This window comes from Hyperolius riggenbachi, chromosome 3, assembly GCF_040937935.1.
Source record: "Hyperolius riggenbachi isolate aHypRig1 chromosome 3, aHypRig1.pri, whole genome shotgun sequence".
In the NCBI taxonomy this organism is placed as follows: domain Eukaryota; kingdom Metazoa; phylum Chordata; class Amphibia; order Anura; family Hyperoliidae; genus Hyperolius; species Hyperolius riggenbachi.
The window spans coordinates 166183221-166201556 of NC_090648.1; the positions used below are offsets into that span (position 1 = coordinate 166183221).

Consider the following 18336-nt stretch of genomic DNA (forward strand, 5'->3'; position numbering starts at 1 on the left):
CAAGAAGGCTGCAAGGCCGAAAGCTTGCTTATTCTTATTCATTTTTAGTTAGCCAATAAATGGTATCATCCTGATTTAAAACTTCTTGCTTCTGCTGAGAATCTGAGCATGTGTGCAGATGTCACCCAAGCTCATTGTAAAGATCCGGAACACCGGATATTTGAATGATGGTAACCCCGAGTGCATTGTTCTCCACCTTACTACTCCTCTCCATTCATCGTCCCTCCTTCCCCCTCCATCGCAATACACACACACAGTGCTCTGCTATAGTGTCTGTATAGAACTCGCCCCTGAACGGTCACCCATGGAATTGAGTCACGATCCCTTTGGGTTTACTGTTATTGAAGGGGTGTGTGCACCTTTTTTAAAGTGTACCCAAGCCAAAGCTTGAGTACAAAATCGCATATTTGCCTAAGAAAAGGGTAGGCTCTGGATACTAATGATGCTTTTTTCACTGTCCTCCGGTCCCCCACTCTCAAGCGACGACCCTCCCAAGATTTCAGACAAGGGCTAGTCTGTAATCAAGCATGAGTGGTTCCATGCTACTGCGCGGGTGTGGCTGTGCTCGTGCGGCTGCACATGTGCCAGAGGAGGAGTGCGGCCTTCATCAGCTGGAGGGCTCTGCGAGCGGCAGTGGGGGACCAGAGGACATCGAGGGAATTCTCATTAGGATCCAAAGGCTTCCCTCTCCTTAGGCAAGTACCTGACTTTTTTTTTTTTTTCTTTTTAATACATTTTGGCTTCAGGATCTCTTTAATCTGCACAAAGCAGAAAGTAACCTGTACTTCTCCATTCACAGCCCTACAGCTTAGCTGGTTTAGTGCAGCAGGGCTAGATTTATTCCACAGGGTAGAGGCAGCAGCTTTCCTAATGACGCACCTTGCAGCACAGGGAGAGAGAGAGAGAGATCTACAAACAGTTGCATAATGAAGGGTATGTCTGTAATGCAAACTGTTAAAATATTCTAACCAAAACCTCTCTATTTTAAGTGAAAGATAAAAAGCGTTTTCAATAGATGTATGTGTTCAATAAAATCTTCTGCTGTCATTTTTCTAGGCTGCACGTGGGAATTTAGCGCCATGGTTAATTACATCAAGAAGATGTTCCCTCAGACCCGGCTTATAGTTGTGGGGTTTAGCCTTGGTGGAAACATTGTGTGTAAATATCTTGGTGAAGCTGCAGCCAATCAGGAGAGAGTCCTATGCTGTGTCAGTGTGTGTCAGGGGTACAGTGCCTCCCGGTAAGTCAGAAATCATCTATTCCCTCATACATTTTTAGTTGTGACCAGAAGATTTTCCAAACACGATTCTCCACTGACCAAGGTAGTGCAAGTTGTCTAGCAAGTGAAGGCCACTAGCTGTCAATCATCTGACAACTGGTTAAATGACACAGTTGCAGACTAATTGCCCGGCAGCTAGAAGCTGTCATTTACTCGCATGAATTTAGCTTCCTGAGTCAGTCGAGATCTGCTTGTTAATTTTCCTCGAATTGTTAATTTGCCGTTCAAGGCTATAGAGATCTGCTTGAAACCTGAAAATAAAATGACTGGAATGAGTAGTGTTTTAAAACCTCCTTAGCGGTAATCCTGTGCCTGAGTGAGTTATATGCAGGAGCTGCTGCAAATCTCAATGTGGTATTATTTTTTTTTTTTTTTATTTCTCTTGTTTTTAGGGTCTAAAAGCTTATGAAAAAATATGCACAGCTTTTGGACCCTGAATCGCAACGCCAGGGAGGTTAATTATTTAGTCAGGTTAAACAAAATGAATGTATTGTAGTTGTCAGGACCCGTAGCCACTTGTAACACTGTGCCTTATTGTGCCACATCTATGCCCTCTAGTGGTGATTAGTGCTTTAGTTGCTCCATTTCATTTGTCTCTCTGTTTTCCATAAGGATCAAGACTTACTGAGATTGTTTTTTTACTTTTTTTATGGTTCATGATTTATTACAGATTATTTCCATTAAATCATTGACATGGATTAAAAATACATCACAGTAGATAACTTATAATTCATGTTCTTGTAGAGTGCAGATTGTGACAGAGAATCATAGTTAAGTCAACACAATATGACTGGTGTGCCTCTGGAATTGCATATCCTTGCTTACATCTTGTATGTTCAATAGAAGTTCTGATGACACACTGAAACTAGAGTCAGAATAATCGTATTTCCAGATACCATCCTACACGCAATCTCCACTCTACTAGCCATGTTCTCCTGTCTTCCTCTCTGGTCACCTCTTCTCACTCCGGCTTATAAAACTTGCCTCGATTCTCTCCCCTCCTCTGGAACACTCTCCCTCAACACATCTGCCACTCACCCACACTTACCCTTTTTATACGCAACCTGAAAACTCACCTCTTCAGGTTTGCATACTCTCCTACCTAGGCCACTTTGCCCACTGTCTACCATTTGTACCTTCACATGCACAGCTTCCCTTCACCTACTGTCCTATCCTTTAAACCTTTAGGCCCCGTTCACATTGCCCGCATTACCATCTGCGTTTCGGGAACGCTGCAGGAGGCAGACACGCACGACATCAGACGATGCAAAGACAGCACTGTCTAATGTTCACACTGCATGCGCTCCGGACCAGTGCAGTCTGGGAACGCATGCTGCACGCATTTTTTGCAGAAATGCGCGGCTGACCTATTCACTTCAGTTGAATGGGATCAGCCACGCAACGCATAGACACGCGGATGACGTGCGTTTGTATGCGTTGCCTTACCGAACGCATGGCCATCCGCGTTTCATAATGTGAAAGTGGCCTCAGACTTTAAGGCCTTTTCAATGCTGTGTATTGTGTGTGCATATCTCCCACCCCTGTGCAACTATCTGTAGTTTATTTGTTCACTGCATCAGTGGTACTCCACCATTGTCTTGTATTAACTGTTGTATTGTTTATTTTGTATTGTTATACCCTGTATGCTGTCTTGCAGGCAGTCTTCATTCAGTGGGTAAGCTGGCCATTGACATTCACGCATGATCTGATGGGATATACTTTTATTTTCACACAAAATGTATCTTCTTCATGTTCCCTCATACCGATCTCTGAAGCATGCATGCTCTTACTCCTGTAAACAGGAGAGAGGTTGCTTTCAGTACAGGTTGATGGAGGAAACCAATAGTTAGGATTAGCTCAGTCTCTCGAGTGTATATAGGTAGACTGTGTGTAGATTGTAACATTGATTTCTGTTTGCCTTCCAGTGCACAGGAAACCTTTCTACAGTGGGATCAGTGTCGGCGCTTTTACAACTTTCTCATGGCTGATAATATGAAGAAAATCATCCTTTCCCATAGGTATTTACACGTGTGTGGGGGGTGCGCTTGTATGTATGTGCAGATGTAACGCAGGGCAAGATGTCCAGTATAAATAGCAGTCTGCTTATTAAATATTTATTCTAGTATAATTTATCTCTTCAAGTTGAACATGTCTGTTTTATTTGAATGTCCGCTAATCAAGTTGTCATATGGTAAGTAAGAAAAAGATGGCAGAACAGTACATGGATAAGGCATCATTTAGCTCAGGCATGTCTACCCTTGAGAACCATTAATAATTTAGTCTGAGTAAATGTTTATTAATGCATGCTTACATTCGCTGTATCTCTCATTACAAAATCCAGCTAGTAATGCCCCTTGTTTTTCCTTGTATGTGAGATACCGTGACAGATCTACTAATAACTGCCTAGAATGTTCACATTACAGCATGCATGCCTTTATGTATGATGGTGATAACAGTATCTTGTGTTGTGGGAAACATTATGGCAAGTACCCCTAGAAGACCTATGCACTTGTTAGGAGGAATCCATATGTGTATAGGATTGCTTTCTGAACATTGGTTTATGCATTTATTGAACTCCAAAATACCTTTTCAGGTTTGTTTATCCTTTTTATGTGAAGCCTTTCTACAGGGCATTGACAAGACCATGTAATACCCCCCTTAGCCCAACAGATTTGACATAGTGCAGTGTTTGAGTCCCCGGTTCAAATCCCACCAGGAACACTATCTGCATGGAGTTTGTATTTTCTCCTTGTGTTTGCATGTGTTTTCTCTGTGCACCCCAGTTTCCTCCCACATCCCAAAAACATGCAGTGGCTGCATTTGATTGGTCCTTCACAATCTCTCCACTGCCAGCCGGGACCCTCTCTATCTCCACGGCTACACTTCTCTCCATGTACAAGCATGGTTGCACTGCACGGGCGCCAGTTGTTTTGCGCCTGCGTAGCAGCACAGAGCAGCTCATGTACAGAGGAAGAAAAAGCTTTGCACTAGTTTGCGCCTGCGCAGGTCTGCCACTCTCCTACACAGAGGGGAGCGCCTTTGAAAATTGAGGATGAGGATCAGGGTAAACCTCTGCACTATCCAGAGGTTCCCCCTACTGAGTATCTAAGCTACTGAGCTAAGTATCTAACCTTTCCTTTTAAATGATACCAGTTGCCTTGCAGTCGGTCCTGCTGATCTTTCTGGCCACTAGGGTCTAAATTGCACACCTGAAAAAAGCATGCAGCTAATCTTGTCAGATTCCTCTCATAGACTTGATTTGCATGCTTGTTCAGAGTCTATGGTTTAAAAGTATTTGAGGCAGAGAATCAGCAGGACAGCCAGGCAATGTGCATTATTTAAAAGCAAATACACATGACAGTCTCCATATCCCTCGGGTTCCCTTTAAAGCACACCTGAATTGTAATTAAAAACTTTGACCTTTACTTACTTGGGACTTCCTTCAGCCCCCCATAGTTTTTTATGACCCTCTGTATCCTCTTGGTGTCCTCTGTTGTGCTGCTGTTGCCCTTAGAATACTCTCTGAAAAGTTTTAGTCATGGGCTACTGCGTTTGTGCGGTCCTGTCCACACACCCCCCTTGATCTCGCAGTGTTCTGCACCACATTAGCATTGGGGGGGGGGGCACGGTGAGAATGAGCGATGGCTAAGTTAAGCTAATCGGTAAGAAGAGGTTTACTATCTGCATCACCCTGATCCCAACTCACCAGTTGGCGATGCAGTCGTAATGCCTGCTGCTCTGATCTCTAAACCACTGATTCTAAAAAGGTGGCAAGAAATGTGAAAAGCATCTTATTTATTTCATTTTGACTTTACAACTCATTTTATAAAAGTCTAAAGCACAGATGATTGTACAGCTACATCATAGATGTGTCTGCATTTGACTTTGTATGCTTGAACACGTAAACCAGCCCACTGTGTAAAACCCAATAGTCACTCTTAATAGGGGCGTCAGTACTTTATACTGCCTGCCTTTCTGCACTATCAGTTCCAACAGCATCTGCTTCTTCTCAGTAACCCTGCTGCAGAGTTTTAGATTCTGTAAGGTGGCGTTTTATCTGTGTGGGGTGGCGTCTGACTTGGCTGTCCTACTCAGTGTGATATCCTCTGCTTTGGTTGCACAACAAAACAGACATTTTTAGTTTGCCCTCAGAGGAAAAGAAAAGGCTGTAGCTCTACAGCATATACTTTTGTGATTACAGCGGGTCAGTCCTTCACCACTTGTAAAATGTTGCAGCTTGTCCATTAAAGAGACTCGGTAACAAAATGTTCAGCCTTATTTCTTCTATCTTAGAAGTTCCTACACTTGTTCTAATGTGGTCTGTCTTACTGCAGCCTTTCCTAGTCGCACAGTGGCTGTATTATCTATGTTATCTAATCATCTTTCCTTTGCCGGCTTTGTCGGCTCAGGCAGAAATGTTCTGCTCTCCTGTGATAGGATAGAAGTTATGCACACCCTCTCCACACCCCCTGCAGGCTCTGTATGAGTCACAGACTGAGCTTCTCTGAGCATGTCACATGCTGGTTAGCAGCCATGTTTTTTGTTTGTAAACACTTCCCAGACTTAATGGTCAATATGCATATGTAAGATTTTTCACCTGTCTGGATATTTGTCATTCCATAATGTTTTGATTTATACATTTCAGTCACATTATACACCGGTGTCTCAAAATTACCCAAAGATTTTGCAGCACATGACTTTCAGAGATTGGCTTGGACCTGTCTTTATAGAGAAACTGGGGCTGGATGTACACACTTAGCGTTATTGGAACTCACTAGAAGAACCAGAGAGAACAGAGGTTACACTAAATACAGCTTGTTCGTGAGGAGTATAATAGATTCCCTAAAAATCAATTAATTGGAGCCCCTAAATAATCAGACCTCTGTTTTTGCTTTGGGATACTTTACAGTTGAATGCTAGACAACACGGTTATTCATTATGAAGATTTTTATTTTTGGCTCTTTTGCATTATACTATTGCATAACTGAAATTTTCTGTATGTCACTTCCGTCAGCTGGCTGTTTGGAGTGTGAAATAACATTACTACTCGAAGCCAGTCCACTCTGTGCTCTCATAGCCTATAAGCTGTCCAAATTCCCCCAACCTTCAGCTCTTGGAGGGATAGCTCTGTGCATTCGGCCAGTATTTATTCCATAGGGCTGCTTAATTCCATGCCTTGCACTTGATGAAGGTCAAATGCTCAAGGCACAGCTATATGCAAGCTGAAATGAAAGATTCTATGTTTAAAATGAAACTCCCTTTTTTTGTTTGTCTGGTTTTTTTATGTGCTGTGTCCTCTCCCCTTACCTCTTAAACACGAAATAAATAGCAACATGGGACTTTCCCTGATCCATCTTCTGCTGTGGAAACAACATGACGACACATGACATGTGCAACATAATTGTGGTATTTTGCGCTGTAGTCTACGAGGATCATAACGATTGTGTAATTGCGAGAGATGCAAAAGTTGCTGCAAAAATCACGTGGTTGGTACAGACCTTTAGTGAATTGAAGTTAATGTCTTGCAAACGATACCTCTGCTTTTTAATTAACTGTATGGATAATGGTTGGTTATTGTGTTTGAATGAGTATTTGTGTCCGAGTGTGCAAAGGGTTAATTGACTTTGCAGAACCACATTTTACCACACTTCAATAAAAGTACAGCAACAAATTAAACTTTAATGCCAAATCATACTTTTAATGTCTTCCTCTGTTTTTATTTCTGCCAGAACTGCTCTGTTTGGTGACATCCGAATGACTAAAGTCTTTGAGGATTCAGTCTTAAGCAGACTGTATACCGCCACATCCCTCATGCAGATTGATGATACTGTCATGAGGTAAGTATCCTAAAGAATACGCTTTTATTCCTACAGAATTGATCATTTGCAAAATACAATACCATTAGGTCTGGATAATATTAACTAACTCTAACTCTCACTCTTTTTCCCACTCTATCATCACCATTCCTGGGAATATAGTAAAACTTTTTTTTTAAGTGTTTTCATTGTATTTCAGAAGTATTGGGGTCCTTTCACACTGTCTATTGCGTTCTGTCCCAACGGACAATATAATCGCATCCCAACACAATGCAGTTATGCCTGATGTGTGTTTACATACATTACACATGCATTTACAGTGGCGGTGAAACATGCTTTCAATGTACTGTATGCATCACAGCACACTTCTAATGTGCATTGCGATCTTACCGCAATCAAACATGTATGGTGTTTGACTTAAAAAAAGTAAACACCTGTTGTTTCACAATAAATGGCTTCCGCCAACCACTAACCATGAGTGAAAGAAAATATTTCTATGGAAAATGGTTAAGAAATCATAAATTCTGCCAGGGTATGTAAACTTATGAGCACAACTGTGCATGTATCTGCGTAGGACAACAACAAACAGCATGAGTGCATAGCGGGATAAACCAGTCCATGATCAAAGTCTCTGAAACCTCGCGCACACTGTACAGCATAGTGTTGTTTTATTCTGTCAGTGGCATAAAAAAGCCAATGTTTCAGAACCAGCAAGGATCCTTTTCTGCCTGTTTTCTATGACGCAGGTATGGGATTGCACCCACAGCGAAAACCTTTTTTTTTTTTTTTTTTTTCCCAGTTATTAAAAACAAGTTGGTGCTCCGGACGCATATATAACTTCTATAGTCAAAGCACTTGATTATTGACCATGACTCTCCATAGCCTTTCAGCAGTCCTTAGTGTGTTCTGATATAATGCAGTTGAGGGTTGCAGACATTTAGAGGGGATTTAATGACCATAAGTGATCTTGCAAACCTGGACTGGGTTAGGTAACCCAAGTCCGCAGCCTAAACATTACAACCGCCCCCTACTTCCAGCCCAGGAGAATCTCAGTAAGTTGGGTCCAAAATGTCCCTCCTCTTAGGACTCATACACACCTACCAACAATCTGTCCAACTATCTTCCAAACGTGTCTGTTGGACGATAAGTTGGGTGTGTGTACAGCTGAAAAACAAGCAGAGGACCAACTGATAACGTTATTTGCCAGATCCAACCGGTGGATGAATCTGACCATGATCAAGCAGGTCGGAAAGTGTGTACAAGTCTTTTCAACAACTTTGTTTTTGAATGTGGACATGTTGTGCAGTTTGTCATTTAGCTTGCACTCATAGTATTTAAGTGCGTCCGTTAGAGAGAGAGAGAGAGAGAGAGAGAGAGTGTGTGTGTATACTTGTCAGATAAACAACTTGTGTGTGGTTGGTCATGATGTGCAGGTGGTTGTGCATTGAGTAGGACGTGTGTATGATCCTTACTGTGCTGCAAAAGGGCGAGCAAGCTGAAAATGCACTACCTTCTATAGGCAGCACAAAACCACGTCCTTTTTTTAACAGTAACATTTTAAAAAGTATTGACACTATTTTGCTATATGTAGTGTCTCTTTTTGTTTCTATTTGACTTCACATTTGCTTTAGTAACACTGGTAAACAATTTTGACAGTGTCTTTGCTTATTTCTTGCCTTTCTCTTATTAGGAAATTCCATGGCTACAAGACTCTGAAGGAGTATTATGAAGCCGAAAGTTGTGTTCGTTATTTACACAATGTAAGTTTTTGTCTTATCCTACTAATCGATTAATAAATGTACCCATACACTACGTTGATTTCCCATCAAAATACAGCAGATTTGATCACTGTGATTGAATCTGCTGTGAAATCATTAACACAGATGTTGACCGATTTCCAATCGAAATCGATCGGCAGTCGATCTGTCCAGGCAGAAAATTTTGCTTGATTGCCAGTGGGACGAGAGTGCATCGTTAACGGTGTTCAATACCACAATGATTGACAGAACAGTAATATCACCTGTCCGTCGGCACGAGTCCCCGGGTCCCTGCAGTCTCTCACTTCTTCCAGCGTCGTCCTCTGTTCTCCCCTTCACTTTCTGTCCCATCCTGTAAGAAGGCGAAATTCAAACAGTAAAGCGCCCTCTACTGTTTTAACTTGCGCTTGTCACAGGACGGGACAGAAAGTGAAGGGGAGAACGGAGGAGGACGCCGAAAGAAGTGAGAGACTGAAGTGAGAGACCCGGGGACTTGTGCCGGCGGGTAATATGATTAGGGTGGCGAGGCAGCGGCAGCTCCACAGGTTGTGAATCTATTTCATGCTGAAATCGATTCAAAATCTGTGTGCGGTGTACGGGCAGCCAATAGATCCTTCTCTGATCAGATCTATCTGTTGGCCAATCTGGTGGCAATCGACCAGTGTGTATGGCAGCCTTAAGCAGGAGCGGTCAGCCATAACATATGTATAGCACTGTCCACGTTTTGATTTTAGTGATTTTTCTACTGTAAAAAAAGAGAAAATCCTTCTCAGCATTTCCCATTTTAAGTGTGGCTATTTTGAAGCCAATCCTGAGGTAATTTCCTCCCTTACTTTCCTCTGCCCGATTTGCCCGCCCTTCACTATAGAAAGTGCATTGTCTCAGCATGAGAAATATTTGCCAATCAAAGAGGAACAAAGGTGTGGGAGGGGAAACAGTAGGGAAAGAGGCTTCAGCCAATCGGGCTGCTTTAGTTTAGTCTGATGGGAAGTAGAAAAGCAAAAAATTACAACCCAGCATGCCCTGCAACTTCTTTTTTTTTGTACCAAATTTTGTGTGTACCAAATAAGTCAGGTAAACTGGGGAATGATCATTTATGAACAAGAAAAGTAATAGTGATTTTAACTTTTGGATTGCCTGGTTAGCATCCTAATTACTTGTTTACCAGGTAAAAAATAATTGATTTTTGATTTTATGCCCGACGGTTACACTTTAAGTGTGACAAAATGCATTGATCTAGTAGTCCTTTGTACCTGATAAATACTTGCTCAGGACTTTTGGAAACAGTAGAGAGAAGATAATCCAAAGCTAGGTACATATAGTCAGGCACAAGCTTCTTGGGTATATGCCTACCATTTTACATGCAGTCTTGCATAAACCTTTTTAAAAACTGTAGTTTTAAAACAAATGTTTTAATACTAAAATGCACTATGAACAGTATACATGTATATATTGTATACGGTTTCACAAATTAGTTTTTTTAGGCAATTTAAATGTTTGTCTTGCTTGTTTCAGGGTCTAGCATTACAGAAGGCAAGTCTCCTGACAACTCTATCATCTGTCTGTATTTGAGAGCAGATAGGTTAAAGGGAACCTGAACTGAGTAAAATTATTTAAAATAAACACATGATGTAGCTGCAAATGAATATTACATACTTACTTCACCGTCAGTTCCTCTCAGCTCACCATTTTCTTCTTACAGTGATCTCATCCAGTTCTGACAATATTTTGTCGGAACTGAAATATACCAGTTGCTGTCAGTTATATATCAGCTGCTGTCAGTTACAACTGAATATGCAAGGTAATGTCCATGTTTCCCTATGGCTCAAGTGGGCGATATTACAGTTTAACAGTGTGCTGACCAGGAAGCTGTTAGGGGGTAATGGCCATTTTCAAAATGGAGGGCAGAGAATTCCATTGATCACAGTGGACAAATGGGACGTAGGAGAGGAGAAAGAGATTGATAAGTAGACTACACAGGAGGTAAGTATGACATGTGTATGATTATTTTGACTTTTAATTTTCAGTTCAGGTTCTCTTTAAGGGAAACGCAGCCACAAATAACCGCCTCTGCCAGGAATGTAGCGTGGGTACAGTGTCTCCTGATGCCTTGACCAGCATTTTGCTGGGTGAATTAGTGTCACCAATCTCTTGCTGAAAGATTTATTCTCCTTAAAGGAGTTATCAGGGAAAATTAGTAAAATGAGGTTTACTCACCTGGGGCTTTCTCCAGCCCCTTGCAGCAGACTGTCCCACGCCGACCGCTCTGCTCCCCGCCGCTGTCCCGGTCTTGCTGCACGGTGTAGAGGCCGACCACAGGGTCGGCCTTACTGCGCCTGCGCGAGCCGCCGCTGTCGATTATCGCCACATGGTCTGTGGCGCAGTAGTTCTGCGCCGCAGACCACGTGGCAATTAAGTGGTTAAGCCATGCCCCTGCCACACCCCTGACCACGCCCCATCATACCCCTAGTCACGCATACCATAAAGGTTTCATAATAAAAATATGTTGTTTTATAATTCAAACCTCACTGGGCCTTTCTATCTTGGTTCATTTTCCTTCATATATCAATTTAAACGATGGAAATAAAGTTTAGAGTCAATCAAACACATTTTGTAGTAGAGAAATATATATATTTACATAGAAATGAGGAGGAAAGAGGGACAGGGCTCCCAAAGAGGGACTGTCCCTCCAAAAAAGGGACAGTTGGGAGCTATGCTAACCGCTTACACTGTACATATCACAAGTCATGTGCCAGTATCTTAAAATGAAATTACAGACTGCAGAAGACGAGTGACCTGACCTCTGCAGTCTGTCAGAGTTCTTCCTGCCCCTTCTCTCATGACATGGCTTCTTCCATGGGGCACTGTAGCAGGGAGGGTGAGTGTCAGACTGGGAAAAGTGTCCTCCAGTAATGCTGTATGGGAGGCTGCAGCAATGAGGCAGCACGTGCCACACCCAATCAAGACTTCTCCAACCCTGAAGGTATTTACAACTGAAAACCCACCTGTTTAGTCTGGCATTTATGATCACATAACTTTTTGCCCTGTAACACATAACTGTGTACTGATCTGAGACAAGCGTATGCACTTTGGGTCCTACAGGAGGCTAGCGCTTTACAAAGGTTTTTTTGTTGTTGTTTTTGTTGTATCCTGACTCCAATAAGGAGGGAAGACGGCTAGAGCAAGGTCATGTGAGCACAAACTCTAAAGTCAGTTACAGTAAAACCTATTTCTAACAAGTTCACACATGCTTAGGAAACATAGGAATGAGAGGGGAATATGCCAAGTAAAAATAATCTTTCAGATCCACTTCTAGCAAAGACAGCCGTGCTTGGCATGCAAGACTTCAGATCAATAGATTCTGACAAAGCAGGCCAGTAGTATTTCAACCTGTTACCACCTTCTGTTCAATGCCCTGGGCTAGCGTTCTCTTTTGGGCCTGGTTTCATTACGTGCAATGCGGCTACACAGCCGCATCGCACCGCGGGTGTCCTGAAACCAATGCACGGCAATGGAATAGTTTCCATTGTGTGCATTGGGTTCAGAGCGATCCAAGAAACTGCAGCATGCTGCAGATTCTCGCACAACTGCATCCGCCGCCATCTCCTCCATACACTTCCGCATCTCCCCATGTGGAAGTGATGCGATTCGGCGAGGTAACCGCATTCGCATCACTATTTCAAGGGAAAAGGGCCCTCTCAGTCAGCAGGAGTATACATTGAAAGGATTGTGTATTGAGGATTCCACAGGAGAAGCACCCAGCGTTTTCTGTGCCAGTACATGGGTTGCCAATACTTCAGCTGTGGTTTTCATTGATATTGTGCTTGTGTTAACACCCTTTACAAATAAATTCATTTTTAGACTTTTTCTACAGACAAGCAAAAGGGTGACTATCAGGGCTGGACTTTCCATAAGGCAATGGGGGGGGGGGGGGCTCCTATGATGTAAATCCGGGCCTGGTGACTATAGAAGAAGCTTTACAGCTGTAACACTCAGTACATGTAATATTTAATTCAATTTAAAGTCATGCATAAGTGAATTATTATTCCCTTGCTGATCAGCAATGTATTTGTTTTTCTAGATTCATGTTCCACTCATGCTGGTGAACTCTGTGGATGACCCACTAGTCCACGACAGTTTGTTGTCCATTCCCAAGACTCTAGCTGGTAAGTTACCCATATATACAGGGTAATGTAAAGCTGTAGTATTCCTGGAAAGTCTCTGCTCGGGACTTGGAAAGTCTCTTGTTGACCTTGTCTAATAAAAAAAAAAAAAAATTTGCACATTACCAATTAACACTTTCTATTTTCCTTGTAGAATGGGCTGTAGTTAAAATCTGTCACCTTCACCAAGATCAGGCTGACTAACAGCACAGTTCATGCAAGGTTTGAGTAGGAGGAGCTCCTGTTGCATCATGGGAACTCTGGGTTTTCCTGTTGGTTAAATAAGTCTATAAATAGCATGTTTTTTTCATGCTTTACATTTGATCAGTTGTGCATGAGCCGAAATTAAGATGTTTGCTTCTGTATGGAATGGGGACACCATGAGCAGTATTTCGGGGTTATAATTTGTGTAAACCTAGCTTGAAGGATGAAAAATGAGAATATTGCGCAAAGTCCATTTATTTCAGTAATTCAATTTAAGGCTGCTTTCACAGTGGGACGTTAAAGTCCTACGTTCCAGCAGCCTGTAACGCAGCCTAACTCACAGTAATGAAAAATTAATGTGCTGTTCAGAGTGCCCAAGTTGCGTTACATTGTAACACTACACGTTGAATGAAAGTGCAGCATGCTGTGCGTTATACTGGGCTTTAGCTGCGTTAGACTTGCACATGCTCAGTGACTAGCCACATGGCTAATTAATATTCTCTGCACTGTGGTGACGTAACCTGGACTCCTAGTGTTGTCCAGATCATGAATGAATAGTTCTTTTGATCCGGATCTTTTTTGTGAGTCGAATCATCCGGATCATCACAATGAACGATTCGGTTCACAGTGGATGTCTGTCTGGAAGAAACAAGAACATACAGAATGTACAGTGCAGGGAAAGTAATGTCCTGCTAGTCATTTCACTTAGTCTGCTTCTCTAGTAAAATGATTCAAATGATTTGGTTCAAAGATCCGGATCTTTTCAATGATCCGATTCGAATCATCCGAATCCTTGAAAAGATCCAGACTTCCCATCACTATTCTGGAGCGGCTGTTCTATCAGTATAGATAGAACAAAAACAGCGCTCCAAGAGCTGCATAATGCGGCTCAATTTGACGTCCAACTTCAACACCACCATGCATTGCGTTAGGGGCACATTATGCGACCTTAACGTCACCTAAAACGCAACGTCTTGGTGTGAAAGAGGCCATAAAGGGGAAGCCAATATATGAAATACTCATTACATGCAAAGCGCAATATTTCAAGCCTTTATTATAATTTTGATGATTATGGCTTAGTTTATGAAAACCCCAAAATCGAAAATCTCAGGCTATTAGAATACTATGAAAATCTCTAGACTCAAAGTGACAGACTCTAATCGGCTAATTCATTCAAAACACCTGCAGAGGGTTCCTATTTCATAGATTGGTCTCACCTTTTAAGTTGAAAGTTGAAATACTGGAATAAATGGACTTTTGCACGATATTCTATTTTTTTTTTACCTGTGTGATCATTTAAGCTGCTTAAATTGTGTACAATTTTAGTATTTTATTCTATTAAATCTCTGCTCTAGGAAAAAGATTATAGCTACCATAGCACTTCCACCTACCACTCACATAAGAAATAGTAATTCTAGGGGCCCATAAAGCTTGTTTCTTGCTTCAATTGTACAATAAATAAGCTGTCATGACCATTCAGTGAGCCCAATAGTTCTACAGCCTTAAGGCTGCCATACACCGGTTCATTGCCACCAAATCGACCAACAGATAGATCCCTCTCTGATCAAATCTGATCAGAGAGGGATCTACTGTCTGCCCATACACTGTACACAGATGTTGAATTGATTTTAACATGAAATCAATTCACAACCTGTGGAGCTGCCGCCTGCCTCACCACCCCCAGGCCTTCCTGCTTTCTGCGCCCCTGGCCAGCAGCAATATAACCTGTCCACCGGCGCGAGTCCCTGGGCCCGTGCTGTCCCTTTCCCCGGCTGGCCTTATTTTCTGTCTCCTCTTCACTTCCTGTCCCGTCCTGTGACAAGCTGAAGTTCAAACAGTAGAGGGCACTCTACTGTTTGAACTTCACCTTTTCACAGGATGGGACAGGAAGTGAAGAGACAGAGAAGATGGCCAGGTGGAAGAAGGGACAGCACGGACCCGGGGACTTGCGCCAGCAGACAGGTGAGATTATTGCTGCGTCGGTTGTCGCCAAATCGAACGACGCGCTCCCTACCCATTGGTGATTGAGCAAAATGTTCCGCCTGGACAGATCGACTGAATAGATCGATTTCAGATGGAAATCGGTCGATCGGTCAACAATTGCCTTAACTATTTCACAGCAGATTCGATCACAGAATATGCTGTATATCGGCAGGAAATCGACGTAGTGAATGGGTACTAATATTCTGCAATAGTATTCTTGGGCCCCTGCCTCCTCCACTGAAATGAATCAGTCACTGTCCTATTGCAAAGTGAGAACTTTGATCCAAATAGCCTGACACCGTGCCAGACTAGATCCGGCAATGGTGGCCGTAGAGGTTGAGTCAAAATGTGTCCAATTGATATTGCATGGTGGAGCATTGAGCCAGCGGTGATCAAAGAGTTGGTTTGGCACTATGATCTTAAGGAGCTGACGCTGTGCTGGACTGGATATGGCAATAGTGCACCTAGCAGCAGCCATGTCTCCAGGTACTGAACTGTGAAATGCCCATGTCCGATATAGTCTGACACAGGATCAGAAAGGGTTAAGCTTTCAGCGAGGAGAGGATGGCTAACTGTGAAAAAATATTTTGGAAAAAGCTTGAAATCTCACTCTTTAATCCAATTGCTTACCATTACCATTCATTTTAGGGGAGGCAGCTGAATGATATCAGGCAGTGGATCCCACCAAATGATAAAGGTTGATGATGCAGAATAAGGATGAGTGAGCGTCCTACTGTGCTACTCGTGTCTAAGTATGGGGCTACTGCAGAGAGGGTTAATTAACCTGGATGACATCCTCTTGCTGCAGCACACCAAGCTGCATTCCATCCTCCTGACACTTCCTTCTTTACAGTGAGAGTTCCGGTGGTGAAGCAGGAAGTGTTGAGATGATGGAGCGTCCATGGAAAGCACTCATCCAGGTAAATTAACCCTCTCTGCTGTTGCCACCTCCTCAGACACAAGTGTGTGCCGTTTTAGCTTCTCCTGAAACTGTGCTCGCTCCTTCCTGGTACATAGGTGTCCCCAGTTTCCATAGTACCACTGTAAATGCATAAAACAAGAACAGAGCACCATGTGCTATGTGCATGCTTACACAAGGGTTGACAGACTAATAATTTTCATCTTGTGTCATTTTCAGCAAAGAAAGAGAACGTCGTGGTGGTTTTACCTTTACATGGCGGACACTTGGGCTTTTTTGAGGGCGCAGTTCTCTTCCCTGAACCGCTAACCTGGATGGATAAACTTCTGGTGCAGTACTCTAATGCCATCTGCCAATGGGAGAAGAACAAATCTCAGTGCTCCGAGGCAGACCAGGCAGCGTCGCAGCAGAAGTAAACTAAGCACTTTTGTGACCTTCCCAAAGACTTGCCTATAGAATCATCAATTTAACTATGTACAATTATTTACTAACAATTTTTTTCTACTACGTGTCACAAAATGGGGCCACCCATGTTATCTCTGCAGTAAAACTCCATGGGAAGCGGCCGCGACGACTCCACTGTAAGCCTTTAGAGTTCCTGCGTTCCCTTAGTGGTTGATTACTGCACTGTTTTACTTGTGATATATCTGCTGGTTTCAGCAGCAAGGCCACTGTGTTTCCATTTGTACTGTCTTATATCTGGAAATCCTTGATATATTTTGTGTTATGGGATGAAACTTTCAGTGATAAGTGAACACTTTGTGTCACAAGGAGCAAAGTGGAATTTAGATCTATGTAATGCCATATGGAATAATTGCTGTTTTGGATGTTTATGTTCCTAGAATAGAGAGAGTCCTAGAAGTCCAGCCCTATCGCGTAAACAGAACACCAATGGTACATCTCAGCCAGCTATTGATTACTCTAGCAACAGTGACTTATATAGCTGAAATACATGAATACTAAATACACACACACACACACACACACACACACACACACACACACACACACACACACACACACACACACACACACACACACACACACACACACACACACACACACACACACACACACACACACACACACACACACACACACACACACACACACACACACACACACACACACACACTTTGGAGCAAGATTTATCACTGTGATTTTGTCACTTGTGAACACAGGTTTAGGTCTTTAGACAATATTGTGGGCACCCAATTGTACTGATCACTGTGCTGTAGGATTTTAGTGAATGCACTTAAACTGGTTAAATCGATTGTCAGGTGGTTGATGTAAAATGCAAGAGCTTTAGGTAGTATGCAAAGTGAAATCCTCTTTAAATGAAAACTGGACACTGCTTCAAGTCGGAATGCACTACAACATATCAAGCAGCGGTTATTCCAGACCCCTGTGATTTCTCTCTATGCCTGCCTTGGAGCCCCTTAATGTTAGTATGCCAATAGTGGCTAGAGATAATAGACAAGATCTGTTTGCTCATTTTTTTTGCAGACAAAACAAAAAAAAAATCAGCACCTTGGTGTAGCTCAATTTTATTTTTTTGGTTTGCAAGTAATTTGGCTAGTTAGTGTCTTGTTAATTATTTCCAACAATGATTCTTCTCTAAGAGCATTGCTAGAGATTAAGAAGTAAACGCAAATCGATACATGCAACAAAACAATTGGACTTTGCACTGATTAGGAGAGAATTGTTCAGTTGACCACTCAGAAATGACTGGAAAACAATTGCTTTTTCAATTGTTAAATGTTTGGATTAAATATTTATCAGTTCTGTTAATAACATTGCATGATTTGGTGTAAAGGAAGCAGCACTTGCTGACAACAAAAGATTGCTTGGAAGAACTACTGTATTTGCGTTTACATTGATTTGGCATTACCTTCTGATCAGAAAGATCAGTCATCCAAAACCGGGAATTTGCATAACCCTTGAATTGACCAGGCTAAGGTGGCCATACATCGATTAGATTATAATTGGATAAAAATCGGTGCCGCCAAAAATATGCCCGATCGACTGTGACCAACTTTTGTCACTGGTAACATTTCAGATATGCCACATTCTTTGTGAATTGAATTTTTTTTTTGGGGGGGGGGGGGGTTATTTAGAAGGCGGACTGATGCACTGTATTCCATGTATAAGTGCCTTAGAGAATAGCTTCAGCCTCATTGCCCTAGAGCTGGATTATAGCTTGAGATGTGTGGTT

The 18336-nt window shown here is 42.4% G+C and overlaps 1 protein-coding gene across 2 annotated transcripts in view; it reads left to right on the forward strand.

Moving 5' to 3' along the window:
* The window catches only part of ABHD2 (abhydrolase domain containing 2, acylglycerol lipase), an 82060-nt gene extending 65496 nt beyond the window's left edge, over positions 1-16564 (forward strand). Inside the window, exons 6-11 of one of the 2 annotated variants that reach the window (XM_068275191.1) lie at positions 1057-1240; positions 3205-3297; positions 7009-7116; positions 8786-8855; positions 12934-13018; positions 13170-13481. In XM_068275191.1, the coding sequence (XP_068131292.1) occupies positions 1057-1240; positions 3205-3297; positions 7009-7116; positions 8786-8855; positions 12934-13018; positions 13170-13219 (590 nt within the window). In that variant the 3' untranslated portion in view covers positions 13220-13481. Of the gene's footprint in view, positions 1-1056; positions 1241-3204; positions 3298-7008; positions 7117-8785; positions 8856-12933; positions 13019-13169; positions 13482-16340 lie in introns of those variants that run through there. The other variant, XM_068275190.1, reaches the window with a different exon arrangement.
* Positions 16565-18336: the final 1772 nt, after the last annotated feature.